The following is an 18,491-nucleotide window of genomic DNA, read 5'->3' as shown; positions in this document are numbered from 1 at the left end:
GACTATGGTCCAGACAGAGGATGTGTGTGTGTGTGGGGTGTGTGTGTGTGTGTGTGTGTGTGTGTGTGCGCGTGACTGGGGACTGTGATCTAGACAGTGGACATGTATGAGGCAGTCTCTGGCCTGGACTGGGGTCCTTGGGTTCTATGATTGGAGAGGGGTCCCAGGGTCCGGTCAGGGGTCCCTGGAGTCTATGATCTGGGAGTGGGGGTCCCTGGGTCTGGGAAGGGGTCCTTGGGATCCATGATCCTGGGGGCTGTGGTGGTCCTGGCGTCCAGGTGGGGGGTCCCTGGGGTCTATGATGGGGGGGGATGTCCCCGGTTCTGGGAGGGGGTCCCTGGGGTCCATGATCCTGGGGGCTGTGGTGCTCCTAGAGTCCGGGTGGGGGTCCCTGGGGTCTATGATCCGCGGGGGGATCCCGGGGTCTGGTCAGGGGTCCTTTGGGTCTATGATCCACGGCGGGAGGGGGGTGGGGTGGCGGGGGTGCTCGCCCCCAGGGGTCGGACGGGGGTCCGGGAGGGGCTGGGGGCACGCGCGCGCGGGGCGGGAGTCCGGGGCACGCGCAGGAGGCGCTGGGGGCGCGTGCAGGAAGCGCTGGGAGAGCGCGCGCGGGGCACGAGTCGGGGGCGCGCGCGCGCGAGGCGGGAGTCGGGGCGCGCGCAGGAGGGGCTGGGGGCACGCGCGGGGGGCGGGAGTCGGGGGCGCGCGCGGGGGCGGGGCGGGGCGGGGCGCGCGCTCGGGGCGGGAGTCGGGCGCGCGCGCGGGGGCGGGGCGCGGGCGCGGCGCGGGGCGGGCCGCCGCGGGCGCATTTCCGCCGTCCGGCCCGGGGCTCCGAGTCCGGCGGGCGGCGCGGAAGCGGCGGCGGAGGGGCAGCCATGTCGCCTTTGTCCGCGGCGCGGGCGGCCCTGCGGGTGTACGCGGTGGGCGCGGCGCTGATCGTGGCGCAGCTGCTGCGCCGCTGCGTCCGGGGCTTCGTGGAGCCAGGTCAGCGGCCGGGGAGGGGCGCGGGGAGGCGGCGAGGGGCCGGGGCCGGGCGGGGCTGCGGCGTGGGGCTGGCTGGGGACCGCGCCGCCGGGCCCGGGGCGCGCCCTCCGCCCGTGGAGAGGACCCCAGGTTTGGGGCGGAGCTGGGAAGGGGCGCGGGGAGGCGGGCGCGTCGGGCGCTCCCGGAAGCAGGGCCGGGCGGCCTTGGCGGTGGGAGGAGGCGCGCCGTCCCCACCGCCCCGCCCGCTCCGCGCGCCCCGGGGCCGGGGTAGCCAGGGGGTCCCGCGCGCCCTGGCCTGGGGGTCGCAGGTTCGTACGCGCCGCGTCGGGCGCTCCCGGAAGCCGGGCCGGGCGGCCTGGGGGGTTGGCTTGGGGGAAGGCGCGCCCTCCCCAGCGCCCCGGGGGCTGGGGTCTCTCCAGGGGACCCGTGCGCTCCCCAACCACGGCGGCAGCCCCCCCGGGTCCCTGCGCTCTGCAGACCCGCGTCCCGGAGGGAGGCGGAGGGCGCCCGCCATCCCGGCCCCGCGCAGGCTCCAGTAGAACGGGGCCTGCCCGGGTTTGCAGGGACCGGGGAGCTGGGGCGGGGGCGGGGGCGCGCCGAGGGGCCGGCGGCGGCTTCTAGGGCTTCTAGGAGCCCTAGAGAGGAGAGCTCCCGTTTAGGGGCCGCCGGTTTCTCTGGCCTGCACCACCTGCGCGGAGCCTCGGGGCCCAAACTTGGCGGTGCGGGGACCCATTCGCGTCTTCACGCATATTAGGGACCCCCCGCCCCCCGACTCCCTTTCCCACCAATCTGGGGGGCTCTCTGGCTGTGTGGCCACCTCGGTGTTCTCAGGACTTCGATCGAGGAAACCGGTGTTGTTTCTGTCTGCTCTTGACTTGCAGGATATCAAAATAACTCTAGGGTCTGTGAGCCGTAAATGACATATCAATTTTTTTAGGTGAAAACAAAGTATTCTCTGGGAAGCGTGGTGCCCTGTTACCTTGTAACGACTCTGTTTATCGTCTGGCGTAAGAGAGATTCTTAAGTCCAACTGTTTTTTCGGGGTGTTGGCATAGCACCCCCACACCCCCTCCCCCCGGGCAGCCTGTGGGTAACGCCCCTGACCACCCCCGGGAGATTGGGCTGGAGAAACAGACAGGCTGTTACTAGGCTTGTGCAAATGCCTTCCCGTGCCTCCAGCACCCCCAGGAAGGCCCTGCAGGGCCCAGGCCTTGCACACCTGCAGCTCTGAGCACAAGGACTTCTTTTTCTCCCCTCCCTGGGTCTTCACCCAGGGAGATACATCTTCCCAGGTTTATGTGAGCTAAGCATTTAGTTTTCTGATCAACTGCATTTTGGTGCTTTTTTAAAAAGCACATCAAGCGTGACCGGAAAAGACTGCAGTGGAAGGCAGAGGACAGCTTTGACGTCTGGGCTGACTTGTCTACAGTGAAGGACTGTGCAGAGCTGTCCCGTGTTCGCCCCAAACTGGCCCGAAATTGCAGTGCACCCAGGGGTGGAGAAGGCAATGGCACCCCACTCCAGTACTCTTGCCTGGAAAATCCCATGGACGGAGGAGCCTGGTGGGCTGCAGTCCATGGGGTCACTAAGAGTCGGACACGACTGAGCGGCTTCACTTTCACTTTTCACTTGCATGCTTTGGAGAAGGAAATGGCAACCCGCTCCAGTGTTCTTGCCTGGAGAATCCCAGGGACGGGGGAGCCTGGTGGGCTGCCGTCTGTGGGGTCGCACAGAGTCGGACACGACTGAAGCGACTTAGCAGTAGCAGGGGAGGTTGTGGGCTTCCCTGGTGACTCAGACAGTGAACAATCTGCTTGCAGTGCAGGAGGGGAAGATCCCCTGGAGAAGGGAATGGCCACCCACTCCAGTATTCTTGCCTGGAGAATCCCACAGACTGAGGATCCTGGCGGGCCAGACATTGAACTTTGCCCAGGTATGCAGCTAAATAAACTAACCCAGAGGCCCAGTTCAGATGCAGAGTAGCTGGGATTTTTTGTTTTGTTTTGTCTTTATTGAATTGGTCACAGTGTTGCTTCTGTTTTTGTTTCTGGGTTTTTTGTTCACTGAGTCATAACGGATCTTAGCAACCCCACCCAGGATTGAACCCGGTATCGAAATGGCCAAGTTGTACCCATTGGACCTCCAGGGGAGTCCTGGTTTTTTGCCTTTAGACATCAGATGTTTTCTTTTTTAATAGTATGTATGGGCTATATAAATATGTACAAAGTATAAAATAATTAATGTGGAAATGTTACAGGGAGAAAGTCACCAATTCTAACTCCATGTTGGAAGCTGTTTCTTTGACTTGCTTTTTGTTATTATAAAGAAAAAAAAAGAAAGTCGCTCAGTCCTGTCTGACTCTTTGCGACCCCACAGACTGTAGCCCACCAGGCCCCTCTGCCCATGGGATTTTCTAGGCAAGAATACTGGAGTGGTTGCCATTCCCTTCTCCAGGGCATCTTCTTGACCCAGGGATCAAACCCAGGTCCCCTGCATTGCAGGGAGATTCTTTACCGTCTGAGCCACCAGGGAAGCCCCTTTATTATTATAATCGTACTCAGTGGCTTGCCTGGAGGACCCTGCCTCTCTGACTGTCAAGTAAAGTGCCTTTTTGGGGCTTCCCTGGTGGCTCAGCTGATAAAGAATCCACCTGCAGAGCTGGAGAGCTGGGTTCCATCCCTGGGTTGGGAAGATCTCCTGGAGAAGGGAAAGGCTACCCACTCCAGTATTCTGGCCTGCAGAATTCCATGGACTGTATAGTCCATGGGGTCGCAAAGAGTCCTAAACGAATGAGCGACTTTCACTTAAAGTGCATTTATTTAGCTCTGGAGAGAGAGTTTGTCCCTGCCCACCTGTGAATAGATGAGTTTAACACAGCGCTTAGGAAGGCTGGACATTTCGTGGGAGATGTTTAGCAAGAGTGCAGACCCTTTCACGTGACTTCCGCACTGTCTCTCCCTCTGGATGCAGCCTTTTGACTTCAGTTCCACATGGCTTCTTCCTCTCAGATCTATATAAGAACCTGGCATCCAGACCCCAGTAAGATACTTGCTTTGAGGTGCTAGCCTGCCATCTTCTCGGTCTGCAGGCTCCCTGATTAAAGTCTCTTTCTTGCCTCAACAGTTTGTCTCTTGGATTCGTGGCCTGTGGTGTGGAGAGTGGAGCAAGCATGGTCTCAGTGACAGAAACACTTTCTTATTTACATATTTTAAAGTGATAACAACAAACCACAGCAATGATTGCTAAAGTGTGTTTGGTTGTGAAAGGTCTTTTTTTTTTTAATATTGTTAATTGAATGATAATTGCTTTACAGTGTTGTGTTGGGTTTTGATGTAAAACAGTGTGAATCAGCTGTAGTTCAGTGCAGTCGCTCAGTCGTGTCCAACTGTTTGCGACCCCATGGACCGCAGCACACCAGGCCTCCCTGTCCATCACCAACTCCCGGAGCTTGCTGAAACTCATGTCCATCGAGTCAGTGATGCCATCCAACCATCGCATCCTCTGTCATCCCCTTCTCCTCCTGCCCCCAATCCCTCCCAGCATCAGGGTCTTTTCCAGTGAGTCAGTTCTTCGCATCGGGTGGCCAGAGTATTGGAGTTTCAGCTTCAGCATCAGTCTTTGGAGTGAACATTGAGGACTGATTTCCTTTAGGATGGACTGCTTGGATCTTGCAGTCCAAGGGACTCTCAAGTCTTCTCCAACACCACGGTTCAAAAGCATCCATTCTTTGGCGCTCAGCTTTACGGTCCAGCTCTCACATCCATACATGACGACTGGAAAAACCATAGCCTTGACTAGACGGACCTTTGTTGGCCAAGTAATATCTGTGCTTTTTAATACACTGTCTAGGTTGGTCATAACTTTTCTTCCAAAGAGTAAGCATCTTTTAATGTCACAGCTGCAGTCACCATCTGCAGTGATTTTGGAGCCCAGGAAAATAAAGTCAGCCACTGTTTCCACGGTTTCCCCATCTATTTGCCATGAAGTGATGGGACCGGATGCCATGGTCTTAGTTTTTCTGAGTGTTGAGTTTTAAGCCAGCTTGAATCAGCTATAGGTTTACATACATCTGCTCCCTCTTGAGCCTCCCTCCACCCCCATCCACCCCTCTAGGTCATCACATAGCCCTGAGCTGAGCTCCCTGTGCTACAGAGCAGCTTCCCACTAGCTGTCTGTTTTACGCATGGTCGTGTGTGTATATATAACAACGCCACTCTCTCAATTCGTCCCACCGTCTCCTTCCCCCACTATATGTTCACAAGCCCATTCTCTGTCCCTGTGTCTCGGTTCCTGCTCTGGTCTCTGATCACCCACCCGGAGAAGTCAGATCACACATCAGACTTAAAACTTCTTTGCTTACGCTCATTGCTAATGTTTGCACGTCAGGTGTTGAGTATCGGGTGAATCTGTCTGTGGATCATCTCAGCTCCTCAACGGTGGCTAGCTTGGGCAAATGTGGAGTTTTCTGGAGGTGAGCTGTTTCTCGTCTTTTTCGTGGGGGAAAACTCGCAGCACATATTCATTGCACTTGAATCACTTCTCCCGGTGTGACTGCGATAAGATGGAGGTTTCTCTCCCACGTTTATGACCCTCCCTTTGGAATTGTGCATGACCCGGTACATTTTATCCACTGGGGCAGGCGTGCCGTGTGCGTGCCCGTGGGTTCTGTGAAAAGGATGGAAGAAGATGCTTCAAAAAGGAGCTGAGTCCTGAAGGGGACGTTTTCTTAAAATGTATTGCTACAGACAAGAGCGTGAGAAACTCACGGCAGTTGGAGGTCTGTGCGTGGCTAGAGACCTATGTGGGCAAATGAAGAATTCCTCTAGTAGAGGAATTAGAAGAATTCCTCTAATACAGTCTGACTTCCACATTCTCTATCGTCATTGTCTGTTCCAACTTGTTCAGTTGCTAAGTCATGTTCAGTCTGCAGTCCCATGGACCACAGCACACCAGACCTCCCTGTCCATCACCAACTCCGGGAGTTTATTCAAACTCTTGTCCATTGAGTCCGTGATGCCATCCAACCATCTCATCCTCTGTCGTCCCCTTCTCCTCCCGCCTTCAATCTTTCCCAGCATCAGGGTCTTTTCCAATGAGTCAGCTCTTCCCATTAGATGGCCAAAGTATTGGAGTTTCAGCTTCAACATCAATCCTTCCAATGAACACTCAGGATTGATTTCCTTTAGGATGGACTGGTTGGATCTCCCTGCTGTCCAAGGGACTCTCAAGAGTCCTCTCCAACACCATAGTTCAAAAGCATCAATTCTTTAGTCAAACCATTGCTTTGACCAGACTCACCTTTGTCAGCAAAGTGACGTCTCTGCTTTTTAATACACAGTCTGGGTTTGTCTTAGCTTTTCTTTCAAGGAGCAAGAGTCTCTTAATTTCATGGCTGCAGTCACCGTTTGTGGTGATTTTGGAGCCCAAGAAAATAAAGGTACCATGCAGATTTTCCCGTAAGAATTCTGTTTCAGGGACCCCCTTGGGGGCCCCATGGTTAAGGCTCCTTGCTTCCACTGCAGGGGGCTCAGGTTCCATCTGTGGTTGGGGAACTGTGGTCTTCCATGCCTCAGACATGGCCCCCCCAATTTTTTTTTTTTTTTAAAACTTGATGAAGAAAAAAAAAATCCATGATGAACAATAACCACAAAAAATTAAAAAAAAAAAAAGCTCTGTTGCAAATAGGAGTCAGGCCTTCTGATCTGGAAAATGGACTTTGGTCTGGAAAATGGACTTCTGCTGTTGGACTGACAGTCCAGCTCAAGAACAGAGGTCAGCTGGCCCATTTACAAAGCCATTTTAGGGCGGATTCTAGTTTTCGAACTGTAGGATTTTTTAAAAAGTCTGTCAAGAGGAAGTAACATCTGGCTGGTTTTGTGTACATATGAATAGTTGGGAGCTGTCACTCCAGGGAGGCAAAACCATAGTTCGGTTGACCTTTGGCTCTTTTTAGTCTTAAAAAGAAATGAGGACTCCCCCTTCCCCCAAGGCTTTGGTTTGTGTGGCTTTTTCTTGTCTGTATTGATCCTATTCAGTTCCATGTTAATAAAGTAAAAACTTAAAATTTTTTTTCGATGATGTTGAGAAATTCTTGTCACAGTTGCTTAGCTGTGGTCATGGTATTGTGGTTATGTTTTTTATCTTTTTCGGGAAATACAGTTTTCTCCCAGGGAGGGGCCACGGTTTTGTTTTTTTTTTTGAAATGTAAGAGAAAGATAGAACTACTCAACAGCTATTGTAACATTGCCAGCCCTGAGAACTCCTTTATTATTCTAGCACATTATAGATTCCATCTTGCAAAGGAATGAGGAGCCGACATTCACATGCAAGAAATGAAAAAAGAACTTTAAATGGTCAACACGGAAATCTACAACGTGAATTTCAGATCACATTAACGAGACACTTACATGTGATTCCCAGTAACCTTTCTTTGCTATTGTTGCTGAGTCATAACCAAGTCTTTGTGACCCCGTGGAGTGTAGCCCGCCAGGCTCCTCTGTCCATGGGATTCTCCAGGCAAGAATCCTGGAGTGGGCTGCCGTTTCCTCCTCCAGGGGATCTTCCTGACCCAGGGATCCATCCCACATCTCCTGCATATTAGCAGGTGGGTTCGTTACCACTGAGCCACCTGCGAAGCCCAACACTTTAATTTTTCTTCCTTTTACCCATCGAAAAATAACAAACCGCTTACATGTTATTCCCAGTAACACTTTTTTTTTTTACCCAGTGAAAAATCAGAAGCCACTTACATGTGATCCCTAGTAACATTTTTTTCAACCCAACAAAAAATAACAAGCTGCTTATATGTTATTCCCAGTAATTTTTTTTTCCACCCAACAAAAAAACAACTATATTCTCCCCAAACAAATACCAAATCAGGGAGCATAGTGGCTGTTTTTGGTCCTTGCCGGCTCCTGGAAGTCCCAGTGGAGCAGAGTGATGCTGGCCCTCCACTTGCTGACTTCATCCTTTTTCTTGGGACACGGTCATTATGTTTGTGGATGATCTGGCTGGTGCCACTGCTGTGAGCAAAGGCAAGACCTCCCCAGGCCCCAGGTAGCATCTTGGCGATGGTTTCCCCCCGAGAGATGCTAGGGTTGCCCACTTGGCGTGGAGGCTGCTTGGACAGAACCTTCATTCCTGACTCTGAAAGCGGCCGTGGACCATGCAAGTCTTGCTGTGACCCGCCGTGGTTAGTGTATACGCTCCAACCCATCACACGCGACTGGACAGCTCCAGAGAAAAGAATGGAATTGGAATACGCGCTAACGCCATATGCAGACATAAACTCTAGGGGCTTCGCTGATGGGCCAGTGCTTAAGAATCTGCCTTGCCACTCGGGGGGACACCAGTCCGATCCCTGCTCTGGGGATCACTCTACGTAGCATGTCAGCCCACGTGCCGCAGCTGGACAGCAGCTGCCACTCACGACTGGAAAAAGCTTTCATGTGGCAGTGAAGACCCAGGGCAGCCAGAAAAAAGCACAAAACCCCCAAAACTCAAAACAGATTAAAGACCTAAACGTAAGACTCTGGAAACCATGAGACTCGTAGGAGAAAACACAGGAAGAGAGTAATTTGACTTAATTCTTAGCAGTAGCTTTTTGGTCCTGTGTCTTGCGGCAAGGGAAATAAAAGCAGAAATAACCAAATGGGACCGAATTAAACTGGGACAAAACAGAAGGACAGCCAGTGGAAAGGGAGAAAGTGTTTACAAATAATGTGACCGATGATGGGCTTCCCAGGTGGCTCAGGGGTAAAGAATCTGTCTGCAGTGCAGGAGATACAGGAGACCTGGGTTCGATCCCTGGGTTGGGAAGATTCCCCTGGAGGAGGAAATAGCAACCCACTCCAGTCTTCTTGCCTGGAGAATCCCCATGGACAGAGGAGCCTGGCGGGCTACAGTCCGTGGGGTTGCAGAGAGTTGGACATGACTGAAGCGACTTAGCATGCAACCCAATTAAAAATAGCCAGAGGACCTCAGTGGACATTTTGAGTTGACATTTCTTCCAAGAAGACAGACAGGTGGCCAACAGATAAACTTGAAAAGATGCTCAGCCTGGTTGACCTCAGAGAAAGGCCAGTTAAAAGCAGAGTGGAAAAACAAACAAATAAACTGCCTTCCTGTGTCCCCGTCTCCTTAGGGGGCCTCGGGAAATCCTGCCATCATTTGTCCATTGGTTGTGAAACTGCAAGGGGGAGACCCCCCACGGGCGGTACCTCCTTAAGCTGTGGCTTTGTCACGATGCTTCCTGCAGGACCACAGACCTCAGGCTGCCTTCAGCCCAACAGCACCGATCGTTCATCGTGGTTGGCATCACGACGACCATGTAGTAGGAAACTCTGATGAGACTGAATTGCGTTGCCCATGTAGGACGGAAGAGCTCCATGCCAGAGCCCAGCTGTGGTGCCTGCTGCGAGGTTCCCCTCGCTTTAGGGGACGGCCTTTCCCATGCCCAGGCACCCCCCCACTCCTAGTCCATCTGCAGGAGCTGTGATCCTGGGGTCCCTTCTTTCTCTACACATCCTGGCCTTGTTGGATCGCCACCCCCGGGGCCCCACCTCTGAGCCCTCTGGCCCGAGCAAAGCATTTGAAATCACACGAAGGCATCCTGTCTCTTCCTGGGGACCAGGCGTCTGAGGTCCAGGGGTCCCAGGGCTGGGCTCCCTGCGGAGGCTCCAGGGGAGGGTCCTTCCCGCCTCTCCCAGCTTCTGGGGGCTCCAGGCATCCGTCCCTGGGCTGGTGGCCGCCTCCCTCCCGTCTCTGCCCCTGTCTCCACGTGGCTGCTCCTCTGCGTCCGTGTCTCTCCTCTTCTGTGTCTTATAAGGACCCTATCCCTGGGTTTAGGGCCACCCCCATCCAGGAGGACCTCATCTCAGACCTTCACTCCATCATGTCTGCAGAGAACTTATTTCCATGTAATGTCCTCTTCTGAGGTTTTGGGAGGACATGAATTTTCAGTGGAGGGTGATTTTCAGCCCACTGTCGTTACTGAGTTTTGAATATTTGCCCCCACACTCAGAAAATGCCTGGTGGCTGCAGTGTGTGATTTAACTGTGAGTGCTGTACAGTAGGCTGAGCAAAGTCCGGGAGACGGGGAAGGACAGGGAAGCCTGGCGTGCTGCGGTCTATGCGGTCGCAGAGAGTCGGACACGAATGAGCGACCAAACGACAACAGGAGATTGAAGGCTTGCAGATTTAACAGACACGTTTTTAAATTTGTTTTAATTAAAAAAATTTTTTTAACAAATTGATGTTTGATTTACAGGGCTGTGTTAGTTTCAGGCGCACAGCAAAGTGATTCAGTTGGGCACACACATATATATTCATATTCTTTTCCATTACAGCAAGATGATAGTGTATTATATAGTTATCTGGGTATATAATCGTATAATGAATGTAGTTTCCTGTTATATACAGTAACTAGGTCCCTGTCGGTCATCTAGTTTATATATAGTCAGAAAGTGAGAGTCGCTCAGTCGTGTCTGACTCTTTGCGACCCCATGGAGTGGGTAACCTTTCCCTTCTCCAGGGGAATCTTCCCAACCCAGGGGTTGAACCCAGGTCTCCCACACTGCAGGCAGATTCTTCACCAGCTGAGCCCCCAGGGAAGCCCAAGAATACTGGAGTGGGTAGCCTATCCCTTCTCCAGGGGATCTTCCAACTCGGGGATTGCACCCAGGTCTCCCACATTGCAGGTGGATTCTTTACCAGCTGAGCCACCAGGGAAGCCCAAGAATACTGGAGTGGGGAGCATATCCCTTCTCCAGGGGATCTTCCCAACCCAGGAACTGAAATGAGGTCTCCCATATTGCAGGCAGATTCTTTACCAGCTGAGCCACCAGGGAAGCCCGTAATGAATATAGTTTCCTATTACATATGGTACATAGGTCCTTGTTAGTTATCTATTTTATATATAGTCGTGTGTATCTGTTAATCCCAAACTCCTAATATATCTCTCATCCTTCCGCTTTGGTAGCCATACGTTTTCTATGTCTGTGAGTAACAGACACCTTCAGTTCTTTTCTTGATATAGTCTTTTTTTGTTTGTATGCTCTTGGACTGCATGCAGGATCCTAGTTCCGCACGCAGGGATCCACCTGTGCCCCCTGCCATGCATAAAATAGCTGTGGAGCTGCCATCTATAAAGTAGGTGACTAACAAGTTCCCCCTGGGAGCATGGAGCCTTAACCACTGGCCGACCAGGGAGGTCCCTCCCCTGACACCTCTTAAGAAAACTCAGCTAGCCTTTCGGGTGTCCTGGCCCTCTGACTGGCAGCTCCACGGAGCTGAACGTGTGAGCATCGCCAGCAGTGGGAGCCTGGGGGCTGAGCTCTGAGAATCCAGGGACGCTGCACCACGGCTGGTTGGCTTCTCAGTGTCCAGATGTTTGTGGCCACGAGGCGGGGGGCATTCTGAGACATTCCAGGGATGGAGAATTCCCTTCCTGCCCCAGTCTGGCATCCATTCCCAGATGCTCCTGGGGAGAAAAATAGAGCCTGTGAAGTACCAGAGTCCTCTTTCTAATTTTTTCATGAGTTATCATTGATGTCGTTGTTGTTCGGTAATGCCTGACTCTTTGCGACCTCATAGACTGCAGCACACCAGGCTTCTCCATCCTTCACCATCTCCTGGAGCTTGCTTAAACTTATGTCCATTGAGTCGGTGATACCATCCCACCATCTCATCCTCTGTCGTCCCCTTCTCCTCCTGCCCTCAGTCTTTCCCAGCATTAGGAACGATTTTCCAATGAGGCAGTTCTCTAGATCTGTGAGTCTGCTTCTGTTTTGTTGTCTTCACTAGTTTCGTATACGTGTGTGTGTGTGTATATATATATACATGTATGTATTTGGCTGCTTTGTGTCTTCGTTGGAATATGCAGCGTCTTCAGCTGTGACATGTGGGATCTGGTTCCCTGACCAAGGATGGAAGCCAGGCCCCCTGCATTGGAAGCTGGGAGTCTCAGCCACTGGGACCACCAGCAAAGTCTCCATATGCACTGGTTTTAAATAATATTTTTTATTGGATCGCCATTTGTCGTCCACTTTCTTAACTTCACTCAGTACGATAATCTCTAGGTCCGTCCATGTCACAGCAGGGGGCATCAGTTAATTCCTTTCCGTGGCTGAGTAGTCTTCCGTGGTGTACACGTACCACCTCTTTATCCATTCCTCTGTTGACGGACACTTAGGTTGCTTCCGTGTCTTGGCTGTTTTGAATAGTGTTGGAATGAACGCTGAAGTGCACGTATCTTTTTGAATTGTCGTTTTGTCTGCATATTATGCCCAGGAATGGGATGGCAGGATCGTGTGGTAGCTGATTTTAGTTTCTCAAAGAACGTCCGTACTGTTCTCCATAGTGGCTGCATCAGTTCACATCCCCACCAACAGTGTAGGAAGGGGTCCCTTTTCTCCACATCCTTGTCAACATTTGTTACTTGTGGTTTTTTTTTTTCATGAAAGCCATTGTGACAGGAGTGAGGTGATACCTCATTGTGGGCAAAAAGGCATCACTGAAAAACGTAAAATTTGAAAAAAAAACAAACTTGAATGCTGGTCGGCCAGCCTAGTATCTGCTTGTGCATGCTCAGTCACTCAGTCGTGTCTGACTCTTTGTGACCCCGTGGACATCAGCTTGCCAAACTCCTCTGTCCATGGGGATTGTCCAGGCCAGAATACTGGAGTGGGTTGCCATGCCCCGCTCCCCAGGGTGTCTTCCCAACCCAGGGATTGAAGCCAGGTCTCCTGCATTGCAGGCCGATTCTTTACTATCTGAGCCACCAGGGAAGCCCAAGAATACTGGAGTGGGTAACCTATTGCTTCTCCAGGGGATCTTCCCGACCCAGGGGTCTCCTGCATTACAGGCAGGTTCTTTACTAGCTGAGCTACCAGGGAACCTCAAGAATACTGGAGTGGGTAGCCTGTCCCTTCTCTATGGGATCTTCCCGACCAAGGCATCCAATCAGGATTCTCCCACATTGCAAGCGGATTCTTTACCATGTAAGCCACAGGGAAGCCCAAGAATACTGGAGTGGGTAGCCTGTCCCTTCTCCAGGGGATCTTCCCCACCTGCATTGCAGGCAGGTTCTTTACCAGCTGAGCTACCAGGGAAGCTCAAGCATACTGCAGTGGGTAGCCTATCCCTTCTCTAGGGGATCTTCCAAACCCAGGCATGCAGCCAGGGGTCTCCTGCATTGCAGGCGGATTCTTTACCAGGTGAGCCACAAGGGCCGCACAGGCCTGCTTGAGAAACCCCCACATGTGCTGCTCTTATCTGAGCCAGTTTTCTTGGTGGCCTTTGACACGCCTGCGTCCTGACCAGGAGTCTTTAGGAGTGGGGGACGTGGGTCCTCTTGGCCTGGCAAGGGGGTGTTTGGGAACCGTGGGGTCTGCTGGGGAACAGACCCACCTGCTTGCCTGCTTATTTGCGGGGCTGGTTTATTTCCCAGAACAGGATGTAATACACCAGCTCAGGTGATGAAAGAGCTGTCATGAGGATTCCAAAGAGGATGGAAACACTTAAAAAAAAAGGCAATCAATAAATGCATGTCTCCGAGGCACCTGGATGGAACAGCTGCTCGCTTTTCAGACTGAGCCCTTGCTGCTTTGCCACCAGCTGGAGCGGCGGCCTCGGGGTGGTCCCCACCTCCGTGCGCCCTCGTTTCCAGAGCCACCCCGCTCCCCCCGCCCGCCGGCTGGCCGGGCGGAGCCGGGCCGTCTTCTCACGCTCTCTGTTCTGCTGCTTCTCGGCAGGTCGTCCCGAATGAGCGGAGGCCCAGCCGGGGGCGGCGCGATGGAGTGCAAGAGCCTGGAGGGCGGGCAGAGCGACCTCAAGCTGGTGGCGCACCCGCGCGCCAAGAGCAAAGTGTGGCGCTACTTCGGCTTCGACACGAACGCCGAGGGCTGCATCCTGCAGTGGAAGAAAATCTACTGTCGCATCTGCATGGCCCAGATCGCCTACTCGGGCAACACCTCCAACCTGTCCTACCACCTGGAGAAGAACCACCCCGACGAGTTCTGCGAGTTCGTCAAGAGCAACACGGAACAGATGCGCGAGGCCTTCGCCAGCGCCTTCTCCAAGCTGAAGCCGGACCCCGCGCAGCCCGGCGGCACGCCCGAGCCGCTGGCCGCCAAGGCCGGCACGCACGGCCACGAGAGCCGCAAGCAGCAGGAGCTGACCACCGCCGTCATGGGCCTCATCTGCGAGGGCCTCTACCCGGCCTCCATTGTGGACGAGCCCACGTTCAGGGCGCTGCTGAAGGCCGCTGAGCCGCGCTACGAGCTGCCGAGCCGCAAGTTCTTCTGCGGCAAGGCCATCCCCGAGCGCTACGGCACCGTGCGCGAGGCGGTGCTCAAGGAGCTGGCGGACGCCGCCTGGTGCGGCGTCTCCACCGACCTGTGGCGCAGCCAGACCCAGAACCGCACCTACGTGACGCTGTCGGCGCACTTCCTGGGCCGCGCGGCCCCCCACGGGCTGGCGGTGGGCTCCCGCTGCCTCAAGACCTTCGAGGTGCCCGAGGAGAACGCTGCCGAGACCATCACGCGCGTCCTCTACGAAGCGTTCATCGAGTGGGGCGTCCACACCAAGGTCTTCGGCGCCACCACGGACCGTAGCAAGGACTTGGCCCAGGCCTGCTCGCTGCTCGACATCCCGGTGCACATGCCGTGCCTGGGCCATACCTTCGACGTGGCCATCCGCCAGGCCTTCCGGCTGCCCAAGCTCGGCGCGCTGCTGGGCCGCTGCGCCAAGCTGGTGGCATACTTCCAGCAGTCATCCGTGGCCATGGTCATGCTCCACGAAAAGCAGAGACAGCAGAACGCGGCCCCCTGCATGCTGGTGAGCAACCGCGTGGCCTGGTGGGGCAGCACGCTGGGCATGCTGCAGCGGCTCAAGGAGCAGCAGTTTGCCATCGCTGGGGTCCTGCTGGAAGACACCAACAACCACCACCTCATGCTGGAGGCCGCCGAGTGGGCCACCATCGAGGGCCTGGTGGAGCTGCTGCAGCCCTTCAAGCAGGTGGCCGAGATGCTGTCGGCCTCCAAGTACCCCACCATCAGCATGGTCAAGCCGCTGCTGCACATGCTGCTGAATACGACTCTCAACCCCAAGGAGACGGACCCCAAGGAGATCAGCATGGCCAAGGAGGTGATCGCCAAGGAGCTCGCCAAGACCTACCAGGAGAGCCCCGAGATCGACCTGTTCCTCAACGTGGCCACCTTCCTGGACCCGCGCTACAAGAGGCTGCCGTTCCTCTCCACTTTCGAGCGGCAGCAGGTGGAGAACCGCGTGCTGGAGGAGGCCAAGGGCCTCCTGGAGAAGGTCAAAGAGGGCGCCTACCGCGCTTCCGAGGACAAGGCGGCCGCGCCACCCGAGGAGCCGCCGCCGGCCAAGAAGCCGGCGCCCTCGCCCACCCCGCCCCCAGCCAGCGTCATCAACGACATGCTGGCTGAGATCTTCTGCCCCACCGGGGGCGTGGAGGATCAGGAGGAGTGGCATGCCCAGGTGGTGGAGGAGCTCAGCAACTTCAAGTCGCAGAAGCCCCTGGGGCTCAACGAGGACCCGCTCAAGTGGTGGTCAGACCGCCTGGCACTGTTCCCCGTGCTGCCCAAGGTGCTCCAGAAGTACTGGGCCGTGGCGGCCACGCGTGTCGGCCCCGAGCGCCTCTTCGGCTCATGCGCCACCGTGGTGAGCGCCAAGCGCAACCGCCTGGCCCCCGCGCACGTGGACGAGCAGGTCTTCCTGTACGAGAACGCGCGCGGCGGCGCCGACGCCGAGCTGGAGGACGAAGACGAGGGCGAGTGGGGCCTGGACCACGAGCAGGCCTTCGCGCCCGGCGAGGCGGCCCACGCCGGCTTCTTCGGCGTCAGGGACGGCAGCTTCGTGTAGCCGGGGCTGGGGCTGGCGGGCACCGGCAGGGCGGGGGCGGGTGCACAGCCGGCGCTGGGGGGCGGTACCCTTCTGGATGCTCGGCTGTTGGGACTAACGGCCCCGCCACCCCAGCGCGGATGGGCGCACTGCTGCTGGGAATGCGGGAATCGAGCAGAAGACACGGATCTTTGTGGGTGCGTGTGTGTGTGTGTGTGTGTGAGCCCCAGAGGGGAGACGCGGACTCTGGGTGTCTCAGACAAGAGAGACGGACTCTGGGTGGCCCCAGAGGACTGAGATGGACGCTGCATGGTCCACAGAGAAGAGAGACGGACTCTGGGTGGTCCACAGAGAAGAGACACGAGGCTCTTGAGTGGTGCAAACCTGGTGAAAACAAGTGTTTCCTCTCCGGGGGGCGGCGGCTGTGGTGGGGAACCCCCTTGTATTCCAGGAACGGGGAAAGAAATGACTTGTAAAAACCGGAGGCGTCCGCCCATCGGATTACCAATCCTCAACGCCCCTGATGCTAGCATGGCCGGCGGGGGTGTTCTGACTCCCTCTGCTAATTCCGTACCTACAGTGTCCATGTCCTCATGCCAGGGAGGGTTTGGGGTGAATCAGAAACAAATGGAAATCAGGGGGCCGCTGAGGACAAAAGCCCCTTCCGTGTTCCCCAAAGCCCACCTCCCCGTGAGCACCATTTGCACGCCCCACCCCCGCCCGGGGCACCATCCGCGGCTGTTAGCCCCTTCGGTCCGTAAAGGAATACGACCACCTTGTCAATTACCAGGGAACCTGGAGACACGCTTTAGCCACCCGCCCTGTTTTCAAGGCGTGATGCAACATGTTACCCTTGAGCCTGTAGTGCCATCGCTTATAAAAAAGCCGAAGAAGAAATATTGGGTGTGGTTTGTTTTCTGCCACCCACGAGTGTTGTTTTTTTTTTTTTTCCTCCCCGCCCTTTCCCGAATTCACGGTCCTTGCCAGGTTCTCTAGCTCTTGTGTTCTCCAGGTGGTGGTCGTGCGTCCCGATGCTTCAAAGACGCTTCCCAGGGGCCTCCGTGGTAAAGAACCTGCCTGCCAAGGCAGGAGACCTGGCTTCAATCCCTGGGTTGGGAAGATCCGCTGCAGGAGGGAATGGCAGCCCACTCCAATATTCTTGCCTGGAGAATCCCATGGACAGAGGAGCCTGGTGGGGCTACAGTCCACGGGGTTGCAGAGAGAGATGACTGAGCAGCTCTACAACAACAATAGCCAGTTAACAATGTTGGACAGTTTTAGGTGGACAGCAAAGAGACTCAGCCACACATACACATGTATCCATTCTCCCCCAAACTCCCCTCCCAGCCAGGCTGCCACATGACATTGAGCAGAGTTCCCTGTGCTGTCCAGCAGGTCCTTGCTGGTTCTCCACGTTAAACAGAGCAGTGTGACCATGTCCATCCCAGACTCCCTGACTATCCCTTCCCTCATCCTTACCCCTGTAATAAGGTTATTACAGAGGATTGAGCAGAGTTCCCTGTGCTGTCCAGCAGGTCCTGGCTGGTTCTCCATGTTAAACACAGCAGTGTGTCCATGTCCGTCCTGAGTGACCATGGACCATGTGTACCACCAGGGCATCCAGGGTTTTTCCATCTCCTCCTATCTTTCCCTGCTCCCTCCCTCGCTCTCCTTTCTTTTAAGAAAGCAAGCTACCCCAGAAACAGCCTCGGAGGTTAGCATCCGTCGTCTTTTTCCTTTTCTGTGTTTTATGGGTTGCCTCTATTCCAGGGTGGCTCAGGGATGCCACATCTACACAGACGTTTTGAGCTTAACTAGGCCATTTTTCAGTCGTGAAAACCTGCCACTTTCAGAGCTTTCTCCATTGAACACGAAAGTGGAACGTGTCTGTAAACGTCTCAGATAAGAGGTCATTGCCGGCATCCAGAACTTCTCGTAAAGACACGGCCGCTAACTGTCACGCACGTGTCTTATCTGGGTCTGCCCGGGACTCTGCTTCCAGGAAATGGAGTGTGTTTTGCGCTCAGGTCTTGTCGTCAAAATCCTGATTCTCTGCTTCATCTAAGTGGTGTTTGTTCCATGCTCAGTAAAGTCACAATGACGTCACGATTCTCAGATGTTCCTTTTTTTTTTCCTTGTGTGCGGAAGGGTACTGTTCCCTTTATTCCGAGCAGCCCCTAGGAGGATGGCAGGACTGGGCTGAAAGGAAGCATGGATGATGGTTGTACATGTTTGTTTTGAGTGAAGGGGCTGAGGATGTGCTCCCGGCCCCTGGTCGTGGGATGTCGGGCTGATTTGCGGGTGGACAACCTGGGTGGTGGTAGCCGGGGAGCCCTGGGAGCTGTGTCTTGAAGCCCTTGTAATGCGAGGTGGTCACAACAGTTGTGATCTGGAGGGGAGAGGGCGGGAAGCCTTCCCTGAGTGGTCCTCCGGCCGGGGATCAGTGGAGTCCTGTGGTAGCATCTTACTGTGGCCAGCCTCTGGACAGAGAACAGGGGAGCTGTCCATCCAGCTTCCCCCGAGGACCGCCTCAGCTCATCACGCCTGCTTTCTCTTCCCGTCCTTCCCCCCAGGGGGGTGTGACTTGCGGGGGGTGGGAAGGGGCGGGCATTCATGTTTTGAGTCTTGATCAAATCTCCATG

General features: G+C 54.9%; 2 protein-coding genes and 1 non-coding gene across 5 annotated transcripts in view; 2 read left to right on the top strand and 1 right to left on the bottom strand.

Moving 5' to 3' along the window:
• The first annotated feature begins 816 nt into the window (after nucleotides 1–816).
• Nucleotides 817–17,958, top strand: ZBED1 (zinc finger BED-type containing 1). Its single transcript, XM_086386057.1, has 2 exons — nucleotides 817–984; nucleotides 13,737–17,958. The coding sequence occupies exon 2, from the start codon at nucleotides 13,747–13,749 to the stop codon at nucleotides 15,868–15,870; it is 2,124 nt and encodes a 707-aa protein (XP_086242183.1). The 5' UTR covers nucleotides 817–984; nucleotides 13,737–13,746; the 3' UTR covers nucleotides 15,871–17,958.
• Nucleotides 817–18,491, top strand: part of DHRSX (dehydrogenase/reductase X-linked) — a 188,021-nt gene continuing 170,346 nt past the window's right edge. For all 3 annotated transcript variants that reach the window (XR_015158302.1, XM_086386061.1, XM_086386063.1), the window contains exon 1: nucleotides 817–984. Coding sequence is in view for 2 of the 3 variants with exons in the window: in XM_086386061.1 (XP_086242187.1) it covers nucleotides 876–984 (109 nt within the window). In the remaining variant the exon portion in view is untranslated. The remainder of the gene's footprint in view (nucleotides 985–18,491) is intronic.
• LOC147339681 (small nucleolar RNA U109) lies at nucleotides 7,185–7,313 on the bottom strand. Its single transcript, XR_015159984.1, has one exon. It is a non-coding gene; the product is annotated as a small nucleolar RNA U109 (small nucleolar RNA).

Source organism: Bos grunniens, chromosome X, assembly GCF_055505025.1.
Source record: "Bos grunniens cultivar Pamir isolate PY7600 chromosome X, Bosgru_T2T1.0, whole genome shotgun sequence".
Lineage (NCBI taxonomy): Eukaryota > Metazoa > Chordata > Mammalia > Artiodactyla > Bovidae > Bos > Bos grunniens.
The sequence above is the reverse complement of the archived record's forward strand: the minus strand, read 5'-3'. Positions and strand labels throughout refer to the sequence as shown.